The sequence below is a fragment of the Nicotiana tabacum genome, chromosome 3, assembly GCF_000715075.1.
Source record: "Nicotiana tabacum cultivar K326 chromosome 3, ASM71507v2, whole genome shotgun sequence".
Classification (NCBI taxonomy): Eukaryota; Viridiplantae; Streptophyta; class Magnoliopsida; order Solanales; family Solanaceae; genus Nicotiana; species Nicotiana tabacum.
In genome coordinates, this window is record NC_134082.1 from 170,563,912 (window position 1) to 170,585,623 (window position 21,712).

General features: G+C 39.2%; 2 protein-coding genes across 3 annotated transcripts; both read left to right on the forward strand.

Annotated features, from left to right (window-relative positions):
* Positions 1–358: 358 nt before the first annotated feature.
* Positions 359–1,474, forward strand: LOC107824605 (uncharacterized). Its single transcript, XM_016651406.1, has 2 exons — positions 359–730; positions 809–1,474. The coding sequence occupies exons 1-2, from the start codon at positions 359–361 to the stop codon at positions 1,472–1,474; spliced, it is 1,038 nt and encodes a 345-aa protein (XP_016506892.1).
* A 3,745-nt stretch (positions 1,475–5,219) lies between these two features.
* LOC107824607 (heat stress transcription factor A-4c) lies at positions 5,220–10,009 on the forward strand. 2 transcript variants are annotated; one of them, XM_016651409.2, is made up of 4 exons: positions 5,220–5,572; positions 5,813–6,724; positions 6,817–7,831; positions 9,682–10,009. In XM_016651409.2, the coding sequence occupies exons 2-3, from the start codon at positions 6,509–6,511 to the stop codon at positions 7,825–7,827; spliced, it is 1,227 nt and encodes a 408-aa protein (XP_016506895.1). In that variant the 5' UTR covers positions 5,220–5,572; positions 5,813–6,508; the 3' UTR covers positions 7,828–7,831; positions 9,682–10,009. The 2 variants fall into 2 exon arrangements, with proteins under 2 accessions (XP_016506895.1, XP_016506894.1); XM_016651408.2 differs by lacking the exon at positions 9,682–10,009 and having other exon boundaries at positions 6,817–7,996.
* The last annotated feature ends 11,703 nt before the right edge of the window (positions 10,010–21,712 follow it).

Genomic DNA, 21,712 nt, shown 5'->3' on the forward strand with positions numbered 1-21,712 from the left:
ATACTGCACAAAAGATAGTCCAAATGATAGAGAATCAAGATCAAAGTAGAGAGCTGCCTAGAGATAGAGGCAGAGGTGGTACTATGAATCCAAGATCCATAAAATAATAAACATCATATTTTGGAATGTTAGAGGATTGAATAAGGGGCACAAGCAAAAAGAACTAAAAAACTTTATTAGATAAAATAAGGTAGTGTTAATGGCAGTGTTAGAGAATAAAGTTAAGGAAGTAAAGGCAAAATCTGTTATAAAGAAAGTGTTTAGTAGTTGGAGATGGATAGCAAACTATACGACTGCTCCAGGTGGAAGAATATGAGTTGTTTAGGACCATACAAAGGTGGATTTTGAAAGTTATAATATGCACAAGCAATACATAATAGGGCAGGTTACAGAATTCCAGAATGGAAACAAGTTTAACTTTGGAGCCATTTATGGTATGCATACTGTTCAAGATAGAAAAATATTATGGGAAGATATGGAAAAAATCATAGCTGGTATTAATGGACCTTGTGTGTTAATGGGGGACTATAATACTATTTTATCTAGTGAAGACAGGATGCAAGGGACCCCAGTACAGGAATTTGAAGTGAAAGATTTCAAAGAGTTCATTTGGGAGGCTGGACTAACTGAATTGAGAATACTTGAAAGGAAGTACACTTGGACAAACAATCATGTCCATAGTAAGATAGACAGAATACTTGTCAATGCTACATGGATCCAGAAATGGCCTGTAATGGAGGGGAGGGTGTTGCAACATGTTTTTTCTTATCATTTCCCCTTGAGCATATCAATTGATACTGACCAATAGAATGGAAATAGACCTTTCAAGTTTTTCAATTGCTTGACTCAACACAAAGAGTTTGAGGATACTGTGTACAAATGCTGGACAAAAAGGGATGGTGGAACAATAATGAACAATGTGTGGATGAAACTCAAGATACTAAAGACCAAGCTGAAGCAAATGAATAGTCAAGATTTTAACAGTACTGGACAAAGAATTCAAGTAGCAAGAGCAAAGTTGGAAGGGATTCAGGAACAAATGGTTGGACCTGGGAATAGCACTAAAAGTGTAGCTCAAGAAAAAGAGACAAACATGGAGTTGGTTAAATGGCTTGAAATTGAGGAAAGTATAATGAAGCAGAAATCAAGGATTAAATGGCTCAACCTGGGAGATTCAAATACATTATATTTTTATGCATGTGTTAAGAATAGACAAGCAACTAATCACATTGGAAGATTGACTAATAGTGCAGGGCAACTACTCATGAATGCTAATGATGTGGAAACAGAAATACTGAAGTTCTACAAGCAGCTACTTGGAACAACAACAACTCAAATACCAGCAGTTAATAAAGAAGTGATGCGGCAAGGCTACAATCTAAGCAGACAACAACAAATGAAGCTAATAAAAGTAGTAACTGAAGATGAAATCAAGACAACATTACAGGGTATTAGTGACAACAAAGCACCATGATGTGATGGATACAATACATTCTTCTATAATAAAGTATGACATATTATAGGGAAAGAGGTAACTCAAGATGTGATGGAGTTTTTTGAGGAAGCTGTAATGTGCAAGCCAATCAACTGTACAACTATTACCCTAATACCAAAAGTGAAGAACCCTAGTAATATTAAAGAATTCAGACCTATATCATGTTGTACTGTGTTATATAAGATTAGCTCCAAGATACTAACATCTAGATTGCAGGAAGTTATGCCAGATTTGATTGACAATTGTCAAACAGCTTTTGTGCCAGAAAGATTGATCACATATAATATTATAATGACCCATGAACTGGTCAAGGTTTATGGGAGGACGAATATATCACCTAGATGTATATTGAAGATTGATATGCAAAAGGCTTATGATTTTGTGAACAGGTGATGAGGTTATTAGAACTTCCAGAAAAATATGTAAGATAGGTAATGGTTTGCATCAGTACTGTCTCATATTCAATCATTGTCAATGGGAAGCCAATTAGTCCATTTGAAGCAAAAAGAGGATTAAGATAGGGAAATCCCCTTTCACCATTACTATTTGTAATTGCAATGGAGTACCTATGTAGGTTAACGAAGCAGCTAGGAAACAACAAAGAATTCATATTTCATCCAAGGTGTGCTAAAGTGAGACTAATACAATTGGGATTTGCTGATGATCTTTTGTTATTTTATAAGGGAGATGTGCAGCCTGTTGTGGCATTGCATAAATAATTTCAAATATTTTCTGCAGCTTCTCGGCTAGTGGCAAACATAAGTAAAAGCAGTGTGTATTTTGGAGGTGTAGATAGCAGGATACAGCTGAAGATAATGGAATTACTAGGATACACTAAAAGTAATCTACCTTTTAGATACCTTGGTGTCCCCTTGAGTACAAAAATATTGTCAGCAATTCAATGTGAGCCTCTGATTGATAAAATGGTTAATAGAATTCAATGTTGGACAACCAAGTTTCTATCTTATGCAAGAAGAGCAATACTGATCAAAAGTGTGCTGGGAACAATTTAGAACTTTTGGGCACAAGTATTCATTCTGCCAAAGAAAATTATACAATTTATTGAGACAATCTACGGAAGGTTTTTATGGTCGGGCAGTGCTGAACCAACAAAGAAAGCTTTGATAGCTTGGGACAAACTATGTGCACCTAAGATAACAGGGGGATTAAACTTCACAAACATAGAACTATGGAATAAAGCTGCTATTTGTAATCTGCTTTGGAACATTAGCAAGAAGAAAGAGAAGTTGTGGGTGCAGTGAGTTCATGCATACTATATAAAAGATAACAATATATGGGATACTGAACCAAAGAATGCCTCCTGGGTAATTCAGAAAATATTCAATGCCAAGGCACAATTCCAAGAGGCTGGATACTCAGAGGATGATGTGAGGTACATTCACAGTTTTTCCACCAAAAAAGATGTACAAAGCACTACAAGGGGACTTCCAAAAGGTGATATGGAGATGTTTAGTATGCAACAACAAGGGAATGCCAAAATGGATCTTTACCTTAAGACTAGCTATACAAGACAAGTTAGCTACTAAAGAAAGACTAGCAAGATGGGGCTTAGTAGATGAAACTTTGTGTACAATGTGCCACAGGAACAATGAAACAGTGCATCACTTATTTTTTGACTGTGATTATTCAAACGAGATATGGCAGAAGTTACTATCGTGGCAAGGGGTCATGAGAAGGAACAAACAGTGGCAGGAAGAAGTTCAATGGGCAGAGAAGAAGGCAGCAGGGAAGAGTGCAGGAGCAGAGATATACAAAATGGTTTTGGCTGCAACAGTCTACCATATTTGGCAAGCCAGAAACAATGTTATTTTCCAGAAGAAACAAATCAATGCACAGAGTATAGTGAAAACGATAGTTCAGGAAATACATATAAGAGCTCAAAATTGTAAAAAGTTGGATACTTATCTAAGTAATATGAATTGGTATCTAGTATGAGCTAACTAAGGATTGTAATAGGAGTTTAAGGAGTAGAGAAGAAATCTCATGATGAGGCTTCATGTCCAGCAGAAGATGTTAGTAATTGATTGTTTTGTAAGCTGTAAGTATTTACTTGGTAATAAAATTCTTTACTTACCAAATAAAAATAAGAATGGAGAAAGCAATAGGTAAGTTTCCAACTTTTTCTTGAAACTTATATATTTATTCTTTATATTATGATGATGCATGCACCAGTTTGTCCACACTTTTAACTTATTATTATAAAATGATGCATATCTCAGTTGTTACCTTTTTGTTACGTATATTCTTTTTACCACTATCACTAATATATTATTTATTAACTCTTTAATTTATATTTTTTCGGTCCATTTTAGTTAATATTTTGATTATTTTCACAAATATTATGGAATTCATCTTTTAGTATTAATTAATAGTAAAATTAATCATATTAACCTTAATTTGTTCATTGAAAATATAATAGATACTTCAAGACTCTTCATTCCAAGGGCAAATTTGAAAAAAGAAAAGTGCCCTTTTTTTTCCCAAAGTTGAAGTATTTGGCAAGCTTTTGGAGGAAAAAAAATTGCTTTTGAGGAGAAGCAGAAAAAGTAGTTTATTTTGAAAAACACTTTTGAGAAAAATACAATTAGAAACAGTTTTTAAAAGTTTGGTTAAACACTAAATGCTGTTCAGAAGTGGTTATCAAACTAATTAGTCCAATACAAACTGCTCTTCTCACCAAAAGTACTTTTGAGAAAAATATTTTTGAGAAAAAACACTTCACAAAATAAGCTGATTTTTGCAGCTTGGCCAAACATGTTATTAGACTCTTTATTCTAAGGGAAATTTTGAAAAAAAAATTAATTTCTTCTTAATATCTGAAAAATTAAATACTATGTACTATAACAAAAGACAAAAAAAGTTAATTAAAGTGTACCGGAAGAAATAATAAATCTACTTAATACATAGATTTTTTTTTGGGAACAATATAAATATTATCATTAACAACAACAACCGATTACACGTATAGAGCACCTAAATCTGATCAAAGACTTTAGGCCTCCAACAAAAAACAAAAAAATCAATACATAAAAATTTGTAGTAATTAGTTTTGTAGAGTGATCTTCAACGCACATAACTGGCGGAAACTCCAAAAAGAAAAAAAGAAACCTCCGCGTGATTATCATGTGTTTGGGCCACACGGTTTCGCAGGCCCCAAGAAATTCTAGTTAGCTCACCAAAGCAGTGGCGTCACCAATTACTCTGAAATGAAATAAAATAACGCCCCAACAATTTTTTTTCGTTTTCTTCACCCCCAAGATAAGAAATACTACAAGATTACTGCTATTTCAATTTATGTAATTTTTTTTTAATATATTAAAAAAAATGATTCCTTTTCTTAATAATTTATCTTTACGAAACGAAGGGAGTAGTAAATTATAAAAGAACCCCTCGTTTCATTTCAGCTGAAAGTGTTTTCATAGCACATGAAATTTACTAATATTAAAATTTGTCATTTAAAATATGCAATAGATATTTTGTGTCTATATCATTATATCATTACGGGAAAACAAAAATCTTAAAACTAAATTATTTTTAACTTGAATTTTTGCATAGATTAGAAAAGAAAATAAATTATATAAAATGAGACGGAAAGAATAATAATAAAGTAATTCAACATCCACGACCTTCCAAATTAACTCACGATATTGATGTTTCTTGTTTGATCCTCTACTTACTTCCTAATAAATTTTTTATCTCTACCAAATTATTCTTCTTTTGCGAAAGCAATTGTTGATTAAATAATTCGGATTTATTCGTTCATCATTCCACTTTTCAAGAGAGATTTAAAAATTAAGTGTAGTGAACGATGAGTAAATTAGGAGGGTGGGGTAAAAGAAGTTTTTTATTTACGTTGGGGTCATTATTGTTTCACTAAACCCTAGAAAAGCCACACGAATTCCAACTTTTGTAACCCAGAACCTTGATGTTATAAATTCCTCACATTTCCCAATATCCCCAAATCCTCAAAGTGCCAACGAACCAACCGTTTTAGTTAAGTATTTATTATTGGAAGAAGAAGAAGAAGAAGAAGAAGCCTATAACTTTTTCTTTCAGGTAAAGTATCAAACAACTAATGAGCAATATTTTCTTTTGCTTATCTGATTATTTAATTCATGTTGGGTCTATGTGTTTGTCTATAATTCGATGCTTTTGAGTGAAGTTTGGGACACCCAATGACTTTTTTAACGACTTTGATGTAATGGGCTTGGAAATTTATCTGATGGGTTTATTGGACTTCTCTTTGTTTTTACTTTGTCTTTTCTAATTTTTGATTGTTATTTGGTGTGAACGCAGGAAAAAATTGTCCTTCTGATTGTGATTCCTTGGAGAGGACACATAACATTGTGGCTTTCAAATTGGAAAAAAGGGCTGATATTTGCAATTTTTTGATCTGTGGAAATTTTGGGTGGCTGCAAATAATTGCAAAGGTGTTGGCTTTGGTGGGTTACAGGGTTGCAAAGGAGTTGAGTTTCTAGAAATGTGAGGTTTAGGTTTCTGCTTATCTTAGTTTTGACTTGTCAAGGTTAAGGTTGGCATAAGGAGTTCTGAGTATTTGGTTTTGGGGTTAATAGTTTCTGGAATGTCTGAGAATATTTGATTTTTTTTCTCTTTTGTTAATCATTCATTGAAGTTTCTTTTAGTTGACAATAGAAAGAAAGATATTTGGGAATGTTGAATTCTTGTCACCTGGAAACTCAGATATATGAGATTATAATCTGCATCCACAATTGAGCAAGTTGTCTGTGTATGGGTTTCTGGAAACAGGCACATGCTTGTAAATTGGTGGAAATGTGAAATTGCAACAAGTTTGTGTGATCAGGAGAGAGTTGCTTCAACTTGATTGTATTGCAGGTTATCAAGCTCATAACGATCCTTTACTGGTTGTTTGTGTGTTCTGGAGCCTGATAATAAGAATTTCTGCTCTCATTAGATGCTCTGCTTCAGCGTTTTAGTTTAGGGGTTGTGATTTTCGTTTTGTTTAAACCTATCATGGATGAAGCTACGTGTAGCACGAATGCGCTGCCTCCTTTTCTTACAAAGACATATGAAATGGTGGATGATCCATCCTCTGATGCCATCGTTTCCTGGAGTTCGAGTAATAAAAGCTTCATTGTGTGGAATCCTCCAGATTTTGCAAGGGATTTGTTGCCTAGATACTTCAAGCACAATAACTTTTCCAGCTTCATCAGACAGCTAAACACTTATGTAAGTGTGTCGGTTCCACTCGCACTTTTGTGTTTCTCATTTTTATCTTCTTTGTTGGTATTCACATGCCTGTGGCCTCTCTTGTGCACCAGGGATTCAGGAAAATTGACCCTGAAAAATGGGAATTCGCTAATGAAGATAATTTTGTTAGAGGTCAGCCACACCTTTTGAAGAATATCCATAGACGTAAACCGGTTCATAGTCATTCTGCACAGAATCTTCATGGTCTGTCGTCTCCATTAACTGAATCTGAAAGACAAGGGTATAAGGAAGATATTCAAAAGCTGAAGCATGAGAATGAGTCACTTCACTTGGACCTACAAAGACATCAGCAGGATCGCCAAGGACTTGAATTGCAAGTGCAGGTTTTCATTGAACGTGTTCAACACGTGGAACATCGTCAAAAGACCATGCTCTCTGCTTTAGCTCGAATGTTAGATAAACCAGTAACAGATTTGAGTGGCATGCCACAACTTCAAGTGAATGACAGAAAAAGAAGGTTGCCAGGAAACAGCTGCCTTTATAACGAAACTGACCTGGAAGATACTCGAGCGATTTCATCAAGGGCTTTGACTTGGGAAAACATGAATCCATCCTCTCTTCTTACAATCAACGCAGAACTGTTAGATCAGTTGGACTCTTCTTTGACCTTTTGGGAGAATGTGCTACAAGATGTTGATCAAGCTCGGATACAGCAGAATTGTTCATTAGAGTTGGATGAATCTACAAGTTGTGCAGATAGCCCTGCTATATGTTACACACAACTAAATGTTGATGTTGGGCCTAAGGCTTCTGATATTGACATGAATTCTGAGCCTAATGCAAACACTAATCCTGAGGTTGCGGCACCAGAAGACCAAGCAGCAGTGGCAGGTACAACTACCAATGTCCCAACAGGGGTAAATGATGTATTTTGGGAACAATTCCTAACTGAGAATCCTGGTTCAGTTGATGCGTCTGAAGTACAGTCGGAAAGGAAAGATATTGGCAACAAAAAGAATGAAAGCAAACCAGTAGACGGTGGAAAATTTTGGTGGAACATGAAGAGTGTAAATAGCTTGGCAGAACAGTTGGGACATCTTACTCCAGCAGAGAAAACTTAATTTGGTAGGTTATATGATAAATGTTTTATTAATGGTGTTAGCCTTCTGGCTTGTTGTATATCTAGAGTATAAGCTGCTTTATCAGGGGTAGATAACGTGTTGATATATAAGTTGTTTTTGTACTTGCTGTGCATTGCATAATATGAGGGAAATATGGAGCTTCTGAAAATTCTCTAGCACGACTTCCTTGTTTTATGTTGCTTATGTTCTTATTAGCCTTGCTCATTGTACTTCCTTTTGGATATAGTAATTTCTCTTTGTATTATTTGTTGTAAATCCCCACGTGTTTGCTGAGCCTCTTGGACTTCACTGATTTTTAGTGGTTATCTTGTATGATGCGAAGTTTCTTGTTTTCTCGCCAATTCAAAGTTTACTTATATATTAAGCTACTCTGGAAGTTTTGAATCCAAACAATTTATTCTCTAATTTCCTATGCTTCTGAATGCATAAGCACTCCAAATCACAACAATTACTAAATGCAGGGTCCTATTTTGCCATTTTCATGTTAAATGTATACTCCTAAGTTATAATTCTGTTTAGAGATGTAAAAGAATTTTGTTTTTGTTGTCAAAGTCACCTGGTTATACAATTATGAAGCTGCTTCTCAAAGGCACTAGCAGTTTCTCCTGGAAACAGGAAAAATGTGATGCTGTTTGGAAAAGACAATTTGCTATATTAGATACATAAACCAGGGTGTTCTGAGATTCGGCTTTGAACTGTGATGGGCAATGGTGTGTGGAAAATACACACTCCTATGACCAGCCTTATTGAACATTAAGGCCATTTACAGTTTCTCGCTTATATGTATATGTTACAGTGTTAGCATATTTGACAAATTAGAAACTTTTTTAGACCTAAAGTAGCCTATAAATTAATGAGTTCTAATCTTGGTCGGTGTCATCAAAGCTATTACTCGAATAGAGTGTGGTACATGATTCGTAGGTGTAGAGGGGTACTGAAGGATGGAAAGAGTGCAAATCGTGATCTTCAAAGTTCTTTTGGTGACTAATGTGCTGGATATATAAGCTTTTATGGTAATAGGTGCACATGGTTATATGAAGTTGTGGAAAGGTATATAGAGGCATTCAGCTTTTTGCAGATGAAGCTGCATGAGCTAAACTCGGAGATGCTAAGGCATCAAAGTTATTTTACGTGGAATTTTTGTTATGGTTGATGTTAAAATGCTTAACCTTGATTTCTATTTCTAAGACAATTTTGTGTGATTAACTCTTGTTTTAGCTCAAGGAGATTTCCAATCTGTTGGATCTGTATAGAGTCTTTGCTCCAACAATAGTGTGATGAGCTAAATGTAGAGTTGGGAATGTAATAGAGATTTTTAGATGGTAATTTCTGTCTTCTAAAGCTGAAAATATTTTATTATTTCTACTATACTCTGGACAAGACTGGACTTCATCTCCTGAAAAGAAATCAAGCCTCCAAGGGATTTTTTTCTCATTTTAATAAGTATTGAATCTATTGCATCCTCTGCTTTCCTTTGACCCTGAGATTCGAAAGTTGTGGTTCTTTGCTGAAGGCATCGACGAGTAATTAAGTAAATGTGATTTGCAGATGTTTTCTCTTTGATATGTAGTTAAAGGTCGTCTAGTTTTGTTTCAACTAGATTGAACACTTCTATCAAGAGGCCTCCTGTTGTCCCCAAAATTGCAGTTTTTATAATATGCGTCAGAAATTCTACTTTTAATGCTGTGGTATTGATTTGAAACTTGTTATTGAGATTAAATGTAGTGGGATTCTTTGTTCTTACCAGGTTGATTTTCTCACAATCATCTTTTAAAAGGAAAAAAAGAAATTGCTATGTTGATGGATTGACTTTATGTATTTCATTTTTTCCAGGTTCCTCCTTGTATGGGTCCAAATTTGGTCGACCATGGCTACTGTCAAATACAATAAAAGATGAGTTCTTCACAGCATGACGTCCCGTGGAGGACGACGACGACCGACAACGGATGAAGGACGTATGACTTTTGTAGTAGTGTAGGCCTAACAGGGTGCATTAGGAATATACTTTCGAATATTCCCTATGGTATGTCTCCTAGGATTCAGAAGGGGATTGTCCCTTATATATATAGGAAGGAAGTAACCTTGGAAGGCAGAGACTTTTTCGACTAAGAACTTCCTTTGTAATATTCATTCGACATTGGTGGTGATCATTTTTACACACTTAATCCTTCTGTTCCACGAGGTCAATAGATTTTATTTACCTTATTCATCCCTCATGTCTCTAATTCTAGAGTTTATTATACTTGGCTGAGATTTACCCTTGTATCTTCTTTAATTGATTTAACCAAAAAGGATTCAATATCTTTTGGGTCAAAAAATTTGGCGCCATCTGTGGGGATTTCTCTAGCTAAGATTATAGTTTCATCCAGACTCCTGAAAGGGATAATCACTTCTTCCGAGTTTGGTACAAACCAACAATGGTAGGGAAAGGAGATGCAAGGCTAAAAGCCATAGTAGGCATCACAACCAACCTCTTAGACACCATTAACGAAGAGAGCAGAGAGGATCATGAAAATGAAACACCAAACATCACGCCCGGGGGCAACACTTCACCTCCCCCGCACGGGAGCGTGACCGCTTCACGCGAAAGGGAAGCCTCCACATCTGCAATAGGAGAGGCACCATTGGTAGTAAGAAGACTGCTGGAAGAATGGCTAATTACAAGTGCTCTGAACACCATCCTTGATAAACCCACCCAAAGGGATGATAGAAATGTGACACATGCAGATGTCACAATAAACGAGGGTGAGTAAGACGGCCCCCGTACATGTAACACTTATGTTGAAAATAACGCAGGCAATGATACGATTGCAGCCGTTTTCAAGAAAATGTAGGAGATAGAAAATGAGAATAAGGCACTCCGTGACCAAATGAAATAACACCAAGAGAGAGTTGACAAAATACCAGGCGCTCCAAAGTTGCTGCCAAAACGCGACGTTGGGCGATTCATCGAGCAACCATACAGTGAAGAAGCGGCCCCGTACACCATTCCAAAAACCTTCAAAATGCCGCCCTACTTAAAGATATATGATGGTACTACCGATCCAGAAGATCACATCATCCACTACGTTATAGCCGTAAAAGGCAACGATCTCTCAAAAGAACAGGTACCATCGGTGCTGTTGAAAAAGTTCGGCGAAACCTTAACAGGGGGAGCCTTACATGGTACTCTCAACTACCAGCACGCTCGATAGCGACATTCGAGGAAATGGCAGACAAATTCGTCACCGCCCATGTTGGAGCAAAAAAGGCAGAGGCGAGGGTTAATGATATATTTGCCATAAGACAGATGCACGACGAGGGACTTAGGGACTTCTTAGCTTGGTTCAACAGGGTGAGAATGAGCTTGCCAAATGTGTCAGAAGGAATGGCAGTAGCAGCCTTCTAGAATGGATTAAACAGAAACGAGTCGAGGGCGGCAAGAAAACTGCTAAGCAGGCTCATGAAATACCCTCCAACTACTTGTGAAGAAATCCATAACGCCTACTGCACCGAGGTACGAGCCGACGAGGACTATCTAAACGGCCTGACCCAACGGTTGACATCACTCCAAACCGAAGCAAGGAAAGATTGTCATAACGACGGTCAAAGAGATCAGTTGGGGCCCCGTTCCGATTGGGAAAGGCATCAACCCTACGTCAGGATGTCAGTCCCGCCTCCACCATGACGCATGGATGCTCCTCCTCGACACATTGCACCATGTCGACATGAGAAAGGTATGCCTCCACTTCTATCCACTCACAATTTTTGTGTTTCTCCTTCAGAAATAGTGTACGCCCTAGAGAAACTCGACCCAAATGTGCAATGGCCGCAAAAGATGAGGTCAGACCCCAGAACGAGGAAGTCAAGCGCTTTCTGTGAATTTCACAAAGAAAGGGGTCACAAAACCGAAGATTGCATAGGATTACGATAAGAAGTAGTATGAATGCTAAACCAGGGTCACCTAAAGGAGCTGCTGCGTGATCGAGGACGGACTAACTTCGCCCGCGGACGCGAACAACCCCAAGGACCTCCAAAAACTGCCTTCTCCTGCTCGCACAATATAGATGATCATCGGCGGGGGCGATGACACAGCGATCAATTATGTCAAGTTCACCACCATACATAAACTCAAATGATCAATCACTCACGAACGGTATGATGACCTCAAAGACAGTATCATCTTTAATAAATCAGATACCGACGGTTTGTCTTTCCCTCACCATGATGCTCTTGTTATCACTTTACATATTGCAGATACTGATGTAAAAAGAATAATGGTAGATGACGGTAGCGACGCGTGTATTATCCACCCTCGAGTTCTCGTATAGATGAGACTCGAAGATAAAATAATACCGCGCTGTATAACGCTAACAGGTTTTAATAATACAGTTGAGCGGACCTTAGGGGAAATAGTGCTACCCGTCCTAACCGGAGGAGTCACCTTGGTAACAATATTTCACGTCATGAACCAGGAAACGGTTTACAACGCCATCATAGGGCACCCGTGGATACACGCCATGCGAGCGATCCCTTCTAGTCTCTATCAAGTAATCAAGTTTCCTACCCCATGGGGAATATTCAACATTCGAGGGGAGCAACGCACCGTACAAGAATGCTATCGTATCGCCCAAGATTGCGCACACACCCAACAACACAAAGGAGCAAATGCGGAAGCATAACAATCACCGATGTCAGGAGCCAAACCTAACGTGCAGGCAAACGTTATCAAGGACCCCGTCATCGTGGAAGAATCCGAATCAATGATAAAAAATCTTGATCCCATCCTACTAGACGGCAACGACAACACAAAAAAGGCTTACATCGGGCACAACCTCTTGGAACTAGGTAAATTTCATAAGTTCTTGACTGACCATGCCGATCTGTTTGCCTTCTCCCATGCAGATATGTCAGGCATTCAAAAAGATATCGCCACCCACAAGTTAAACGTCGATCCTCTATAATCGCCAGTGCAACAAATGAGAAGGAAGTTCAAAACCGCAAACAATGAAGCTGTCAGCGAAGAGGTAGATAAGCTACTCATAAATGGCTCCGTCCGGGAATCGAAATATCCTCAATGGGTCGCCAATGTGGTCATGGTGAAAAAGAAAAACGGAAAATGGTGAATGTGTGTAGATTTCACAGACCTGAATAAGGCATGTCCGAAAGATTCTTTTCCATTGCCACACATCGACCAGCTCATCGATGCAACAACAGGACATGAGTTGCTAAGCTTCTTGGATGCCTATTCAGGTTATAACCAGATCCTCATGGAAGAAAAAGACCAGGAGAAAACTACTTTCATCACTCACCAGGGAACATACTGCTACAAAGTGATGCCGTTCAGACTAAAAAATATGGGGGCGACATATCAGAGATTGATCACTAAAATGTTCAAAAACCAGCTTGGTAAAACAATGGAAGTCTACATCGATGATATGTTGGTTAAGTCAAAGAGGAAAGAAGATTATATCGGTCATCTGAAGGAAGCCTTCGATATATTGAGATGGTACGACATGAAACTAAACTCCGAAAAATGTGCCTTCGGCGTAAGCTCGGGAAAGTTCCTCGGTTTCCTAGTGTCACAAAGAGGCATCGAGGTCAACCCAGAACAGATCAAGGCCATAGAAGGAATACCCGAAACACTGACCAGCAAAAAACAGGTACAAAAATTGATGGGACGAATAGCAGCCCAGTCGATGTTCATATCACAGTCATCAGATAGGTGCTACAAATTCTTTAATGTATTAAGGAAGGACAACGGGATCCAGTGGAATGCAGAGTGCGTCGATGCCCTGAGGAAACTAAAAGCGTACTTGTCTTTGCCACCCTTACTCGCCAAAGCATAATCAGGCGAGTGCCTCATAGTCTACCTAGCCGTATCCGAAGTCACGGTAAGTGCAGTTCTAGTCCGAGAAAGCCAAGGTACGCAATCTCCAATTTACTATATCAGCAAAACCTTAATTGACGCTGAAACAAGGTACCCCCACCTTGAAAAACTGGCTCTGGCACTAGTCGTTGCTTCACAAAAACTTAGACCATATTTTCAATGCCACCCTATAAAGGTGGTGACAACCTTTCCTCTCAAGAGTATCCTACATAAACCCGAATTATCGGGTCATTTAGCCAAATGGGCCATAGAACTGAGCAAGCACGATATATCATACCAACCGCTAACCTCAATAAAGTCGCAAGTGCTCGCCGACTTTGTCGCCGATTTCAGAGCAGAGATACTGCTGAGGTCGAGCAAGAAGCGCTTCACACTACACCTGAGCAATCCGACCTTTGGGTCCTCTACATCGATGGCGCATCCAACGCGATGGGATCGGGACTGGGACTCGTACTCGAGGTCCCAACGGGAGAAGTGATCCTTCAATCTTTACGATGTCCTGAAATGACTAACAATGAGGCCGAGTATGAGGCCGTAATTGCAGGATTAAAATTGGCCCTCAAGTATGGTGCTCGATGGGTCATCCTTCGCTGCCACTCTCAACTCGTTGTGAACCAGGTTACTGGGACTTTCCAAATTAAGGAACAGAGGTTGCAGAAATACCAAACTGAAATCCACAAATTGCTGCCAGAATTCGACGAATGCCGATTCGACCAAATACCCCGAGCACAAAGCAAATGGTCTCGCCAAGCTGGCAGCGTGTTAGTTTGTATGAGTCCGCCAAACTGTAGAGTACCTGTTCCTATATAAGACAATGCTGAGAATGCTATAGAAACTAAAAGTAAAGAAGATAAGGGATTTTTTCATGAAAAAATCCCACACTAGGGGATAAAAAAACCACGACCTACTCTTGTAGGCTTTTAACTTCACTAACTTGCAATCTCTCTATTACAAGCCACTTTGCAATATCCTTATTACAAAGACTTCAATTAACTTGTGATGCTCACACCACAAGCCACTTTATAACTCTCCTAGTTACAAAGGCTTTAAACTTATGACTATTCCAAGTCATAACATAAACTCGGAAGTTTACGGATTTTTGGTTTTTTCCTAAGACAAAGCTTCTAAGAAAGAAAATTAGGAAATACCATGAAGAGAAAATAACAAGATTACAACTCAACTACGGATGTACATAAACTCATTAAGAAACTAATCCTTAGTGGAGTTGTCTTCTTGTTCTTGACACACCAGTGACTTCAATGCGGATGAACATTGTTATGCTTGAGAGATTATCACTGAATGCACACCAAGGTTATGCCTTGCACTAAGTTGTTATATCACAAAAGATATAACAATAGATAGTGATGTCAATTCTTGGTACACGCTTCTTCCCAATGAGAAGTGACTATTGTACTGTCTGCACAATCACTTCTGTGCAGTTGCGTTCCCGCTGGATAGTTGACTTGTACTTATGTTAGAGACCACTAGCGGACCAGGTCCTAGTTGTGTTCCTCTTCTGTAACAGTTGCGAGATAGTCACTTTCTACTATTACGTTCCAACTGTACAGTCGACTTGTAATTCTGTCAGAGAACCCTAAGGGACCAGGTCCCTGTTGTGTTCCTCTTTATAATGATTGCGAACAGTCACATGCTTGTGTTGGAGAACTCCACGGGACCAGGTCACCAGGTCCCCGTTGTGTTCCTCCCTGTGGTTGTTCATTCATTTGCTGATTTTCAGACTAGACCAAGTCAGTTGAAATGTATACCATGTGGGTCAGGTTTTCTATCTGGTTCTTCACAACAAGTTTGTTAGATCATCAAAACATAAGAAGCATAAGGCAAAGACATTGAAAACCCATCAATTTTCCCCTTTTTGATAATGACAAACTTAGGCATGGATAATATTTGTTTAGAGCAAAAATAACCAAATAAGATACCAGAAACTACACAAAGTTGCTCCTTAATCTCAGATTTTTTTTATTCCCCTTCTCCTTAGTCTCAGAGCTCTGCTGAAATCTGATAAATTCAGAAACTACACAAAGTTCCCCCTGAAATCTAAACTACACAAAGTTCTCCCTGAAATCTTATTCTTCCCCCTTTTGGCATCATTAAAAAGAGCACAAGTAGGTATTTAGCATAAAGAAGTCTAACACAGCTAGCTCATGCCACATATGTGCACACAACATGACAGAAAAGAGAAGCCAAAGGAACACACCATTGTACAAGCAAAAAGGGGAGCTGTTTTATTAATGTTTACAATGGACTGAGCAAGGCAGGAGCAGTAATGGTGAATTCCAGCATGCCATCACAAACACAAAGGAAAACAAAAATAAAACAGCAGCCACAAAATATTAGAGCAAAAGTAGTTGGACATTAAGAGGATCCTAGGGGACACTAGAAGAAGGAGGCTTGGAAGAAGAGACAACAATGGTTTTGAGAACTAGGTCCAGTCGAGCATTTGCAGACAGTTGTTCGTCAAGTAATTATGCCCGAAGTTTATCATTTTCCTTTGTCAGTCGTGCAATTTCTTCATTAACAGAATCAGGTCCTTTAACTGCTTGACTGAGTTGAGTTTCCAGTATGGCATTTTGAGCCCTAACCTTCTGATCTCTTCAGAAGCTACTTTTTGAGCGTTGATCAGCTGAGAAATGGTCGAGATGCTTCTACCAACTCTTTCTACACATTCACATTCTTCTAAAATGATCTTAGAGAAGGTTTGCTTGCATGTGTCTACTCTGGGATTCCCCAAGGGGACCTTGTAGAATCTGAACACCTGAATGAGGAGAAAGCCATATGGTAGCTCATGATTCCCACCTTTAAAGTTTGCTACCTTTTGCATATTATTTATCATGATTGGTGGTAAATTGATTGGGACAAACTCTTAAAGCACTTCCATTAAGACCATATCCGATTTTGTAGCAATAGATCACCTCTCAGAATGAGGCAAGAGCACCTTATTGACCAGTTCAAAGAGAAGCTGATACTCAGGAAGCAATACCTTCTTATGCACTTGTTCCCCCTGCTGAATAGCTTGCTCCTTCATGATGGCTCTTCTAAAGTTTACACCACAGACACCCTTGACTGAGGATATCCATTCACATGTAATTCTGAGAACCTTTCCCAATGTTGAAGCATCGAGTACAATGTATACTCCATTTACTAGCGCACAAATGTGATCCCCCTCAACAGTGAAGAGAGATATGTAAAAACTTCATACACCAAAGGCATGCTCCCTTCACACAAGTTTTCCTATTGTTGAAATTCCACAATCTCCAGAATTTATCTCATACCAGCCATCTCCAAAATTGTTGGGTCAAATGTGCAACCCCATAAGACTTTTTGAGTTCTTAATCTCTGCTGCCAAAGACCACTATCACAGGACATGGTCCTCAGTGCACCAGGTTCTTTAATAGTTTCCCGTTTTCATTTGCTAAACCCTTCACCAGACTTTCCTTTCCAACTTACTAACCCCACAGTATCATCTTCAGATATGGCTTGCTCAGTTTGACTCCTTTTGGACTTGTTGCTGCCCTTCACGGATGAACCATTTTGTTGCTCAATAGTTTCATCGAAAGATTTATCCACAGATTTTTGAGCTTTCATAGATTGTTGTACTAAGGAACCAGGTTCCCTTGGAGCATTTTTGTCAATCCCACTTACTGGAACACTCTTGTTAGTGACAAATTCCCTTTGATTCATTAGCCTCTTTTTCCTTGTCTTGACACTCCTCTTTCTTTTTTGCAATGTGGACTCACAATTCTCTTGCTGCTGTGACCTGATAGTGGGTGATTTGGAGGAGGACTCTACGAGCTTAGAATGATCAGGAGGTGCAGGAGTGGGTTTGCATGGAAGAGAATCAGGTTCTTCAGAAGGTTTTTCTGAGAACGTTTCATGAGCCAAAGACTCGAGGAGTACTGTGGTTCTTAAATCTCCTAGGATTGGAGTTTCTTCCCCTTGATACTCAGACAAGAGATATGCTCCTTCATTCATCAAACTCTCAGCAGCGATAGCCATGATGTTATGCGCTGCTTCCTTTTTTGGTGACTCTTTGAGAGTCACTAAGTCCAAAATGGAGGAGTTCAGATACTGATTAGGATCATCCTCAGGGACCTCTGACACTTGAGAGATGAAACCCCCTGAGTGTTCTTTGATGAGATTGGAGGAGTGAAGAGATATAGAGTTCTTAGTATATGGGAGAAAAACAGGGTTTGTCAGAAAAGGAAAGACTATAGGAAAAGAGCAGGAGCCAGGTGTGGGTAAAGTAGTAGAAGGAATAGTGAAGCTCTGGGGATGATTTCAAGGATGATTGGGAAGTGGGAGTGGTGTTAATGGTGGGAGAAGGGGTGATTGTTCGATTGCCATTATAAGAGTACTTGGAAGACGAGTAGAGTGAGAGAGAGAGATGAAGAGAGGATCACAGCTACACAAAAGAGATGAAGGTTCATGACTTGCTATGAGAGAGAAAGAAAGTTTTATTGGAAGAAGGGCTAATGATGAGAGGAGAGAGCAACAGGTTCTGAATAGTTCTGAAAATTGCGATAGGTTTGTGGGAAAGTGTTACCGTGTAGAGGGGATGAAGGGATTTGAAAGACAAGACATGACATGCAGACTTTGATAAATCGGATGATGTGGCAGTTGAGTTAATTTTGTTAACCATTTTTTTGTTTTTGTTTTGAGGAGGCATGCAGAATAAGCACATTACTACTGACCTGGGGGTACAACAACCTGATGCCAGAACAATTTTTTGAAAAAGGTTTTAGCAACTCCTCCTTCGCAATACATAACTGTACCTTTTGCTTTTATAATCGTCATGCGTGTTTACGTGCAACAGTATTGTTGTGAGTTAGGCTTGGTCAGAAAATACTTTAGCTAACTTTACCCGACGGTGTCTTGCATAGCCAGATGATGGAGGATCAGGTTCTTCATTAGACTCTCATGACCCCATCTTCACCTTGTTTGATCCAGAATATTCTCTACTCAAGGCTTTGATAAAGATATCTGGAATTTTGTCTTCTATTCTGCAAGACTTTCCACAGATCAACCCTTTCTTCATATTGACCCTCAAAAGATAATCTCACCCCTCAATGTGCATGGTCCTCTTGTTTTGAGATTTATTTTTCAGTTATTGACGAGGCTATTGAGTTTTTCTTCCTTGTCCCCCAAGGGATGAGGCATGAACATGGCAAGTGAACTGTTCTAGAAGTGTTTTTCCTTTTACAGCAAAACCTGCACAGTTAACATCATCATACCCAACAGGATTAAAAACACTGTCACCTAAGGGGTAACACAGGACCAGGTCCTGAGTTCCCTTAAGGTATCTCAAACTTCTGTGGGCAGCCTTCAAGTAGGATTCCTACGGACTTTCACTTTGGATTCTATTCTGGAGTGGAGATACTCTAGAATAAAAGAAAGTGATTAACTTGTCACACAAATGAGAGCTTTTGTGTTTCCAGTTTGGGACTGAAGTTTTATTGGTAGGGGAGATTTGGAGGTTAATTTGATTTTCCCACACTCTGTGTTCTGTTGCTTGTGGAGTGCCATGAGCTGCATCTCCACTCTTTCCTCAGCTTCAGTGGTAGTACGTGAAGTACCAGGTTCCTCGTGAGGAGTGGAAGATGATGTTGCATTGTCTTTCACCACTCTCTTTCATCTTACTCATTTTATCAGCCTCCCTATTTGAAGCCTCAGATATTTCCCAGGGACCAGAGTTGGTTTATCATATTGATCATCACCGTTTCTTCCTTAGCTAGAGGAAGGTGTGAATACCCCATGGGCACTTCCTTCCATTTAGTGTGCCCTTTATTGTAGACTGTGGCCTTGCTTTGTGGAGAGTAACCCAGAAGGATTCCTTCATTCGCCTTTTGCATTGAACTTTCCAAGCTGGTCCTTCCCGCTGTCGAGAACATGGCATTTTTAGTCAAGAAGGTTCTCAGATGAGTTGTCTTTCAGTCAAGAAGGCATTTTCCTCCATTTGGCAGCTCAGAGTGGGTGTTGATTCGGGAGAGACCTGATCAGACACCTGTTTGCCAATTAGAAAATAGTATTTACTGCTTTTGCCCAGAATTTCTTGGTGATTCCATAGTCGATGAGCATTGTCCATGCCACATCTTCCAGTTCCGTTCTTTCTTTCAGCAATACTATTTTGCTGTGAAGTCCTTGGTGTTGAGAAGTTGTGCGTGATCCCTTTTTTTTCACTTGAATCTTCTTGACAGGAACCATTAATACCTCAAGAGTTTCCTCCTTTGTTTTGTGAACTCGTGCCCAGGTGACACTTGAGTTTGGCAGACCACGGACCAGGTCCTTCTGAGTTAATTTATTCGGAGATGAGAAGCTTGCATACACCAATCTTTCATGCCAAAGCTCCGACTTCACCCATCTCATACCACCAGCTTTTGGAGATCATAGTCGACAGAGTGGATGTTCTTGCTTCCTTTGTTCACTGAGACCACTTGGCCAGTCATCAGATTGGTACTGTGAGCACGTGATTTTTGCCCTATGAGAATTACTCCAAAAAAAAAATCAAAAAAAAATGGTTTGGCGTTGTTTGTGATTTATTTGTATTTATGGTCTGTGCATGTTTATTTCTACTTTAATTTAGAAAAATACAAAAAATATGTGTTGCATGTGCATTTAGGATTTAATTTTACAATTTAGGAATTAATTAAACAAACAAGTTTGTTTTACAAAATGAAAAATTACAAAAAAATAATTTACTTTGCATTTTTAGCATTTAATGTCAAATTGTGTGATTTTATTTCTAATTGATATTCAATTGTGTGTGATAATTATTATTAAGGGTTGATTAGTATTTTGTAGGATAATTTTGGCTTTACAATTTATTTTAGAATTTTTGTTTTGGGAATTAAAAAAGAAATAGAAGAAAAAGAAGAAAACAAGAAAAAAATCGGACTGGGCCAATTTTAAAAGAGAGTTCAGGCCCAGTCCAAATACCCTCTTGCCCGGTCCAACCCAGCCAGCCTTGAGGGCGGATAGAACGACGCCGTTTGGGCATGAAAAATCTGGGTCGTTGATCTCACTCGATCGAACGGTCCAGTCAATCCCCAGATATATCCAAACGACATCGTATATAGCCGATAGATCCAGGCCACCAGTTTCATTTGATCCAACGCCTCAGAACAATCCCCACAACCCGACCCACTTGCCCCCGAATCACCCCCGCCCCAGTACTACCCCAAAACGACACCGTCTCCTTTAAATGAACTGATCCAGGCAATTGATCGTGCCTGATCCAACGGCCAGGATTAGACCACCCCCTCCATATATAAACCTAACCTCTCACCTCACACCCCCCAAGCCACACCCATGCTCATCGTCTTCTTCAGAGACAAACCAAACAACCCTCCAAACCCTAGCCGCCCTAAAACCCCTTCGCCTGAAAGCCGGCGGCAACGACGCCGATGACCATGAAACTAACACCCCTAGAGCACCTAACCACCCTCTCCACGAATCCCTTAACTGTTTTGCTCGAATCAGACTATAGCTTCTCGAATATTCAATCGAAGATTCGAGCAAACTTGAAACCCACCCCAACCAGTCCCAAACTCACACCAAGGCACCCCCTAACCACCCTCGTTATGGATCTGTTAACCGTTTGCCTCGAATCAACCTCCAGCTTCTCGAATCTTCAATCGAAGATTCGAGCAAAACTCGAACCTACCTCAACCAAGCCCAAATTCACACCCTGGCACCCCATGACCTCCCTCGTGCCCAAACCACCTTTGGTTTAAATCGAATCTGGCTAGAAACACTCAAACCCTAAATCGAAGCGTAAGAACCCTAGAAAACCAAAACTGGTTTCTGTCCGAAGTTTAAGGGAATTTGGATGTTTAACTGACCTTAGTCGAAGTGTTCTCAGTTGAGAACACTCAATTAAGGTCCGTTCGACCTCAAACAGTTCGAGTTTGAGTTTGAATCAGGGTCGTCCAGGTCCCGAGTTCTTGAGGTATTTTCCCCCTTTCCTGTTTGTTCCATTTT

What these genes read in the sequence shown, in the direction of transcription:
- LOC107824607 (XM_016651409.2), top strand. Translation starts at nt 6,509, where the DNA reads ATGGATGAAGCTACGTGTAGCACGAATGCGCTGCCTCCTTTTCTTACA. An exon ending in TCAGACAGCTAAACACTTAT is followed by an intron (nt 6,725 to 6,816) that starts GTAAGTGTGTCG and finishes CTTGTGCACCAG; the next exon opens with GGATTCAGGAAAATTGACCC.
- LOC107824605 (XM_016651406.1), top strand. Translation starts at nt 359, where the DNA reads ATGCACAAGCAATACATAATAGGGCAGGTTACAGAATTCCAGAATGGA. An exon ending in CATGGATCCAGAAATGGCCT is followed by an intron (nt 731 to 808) that starts GTAATGGAGGGG and finishes ACTGACCAATAG; the next exon opens with AATGGAAATAGACCTTTCAA.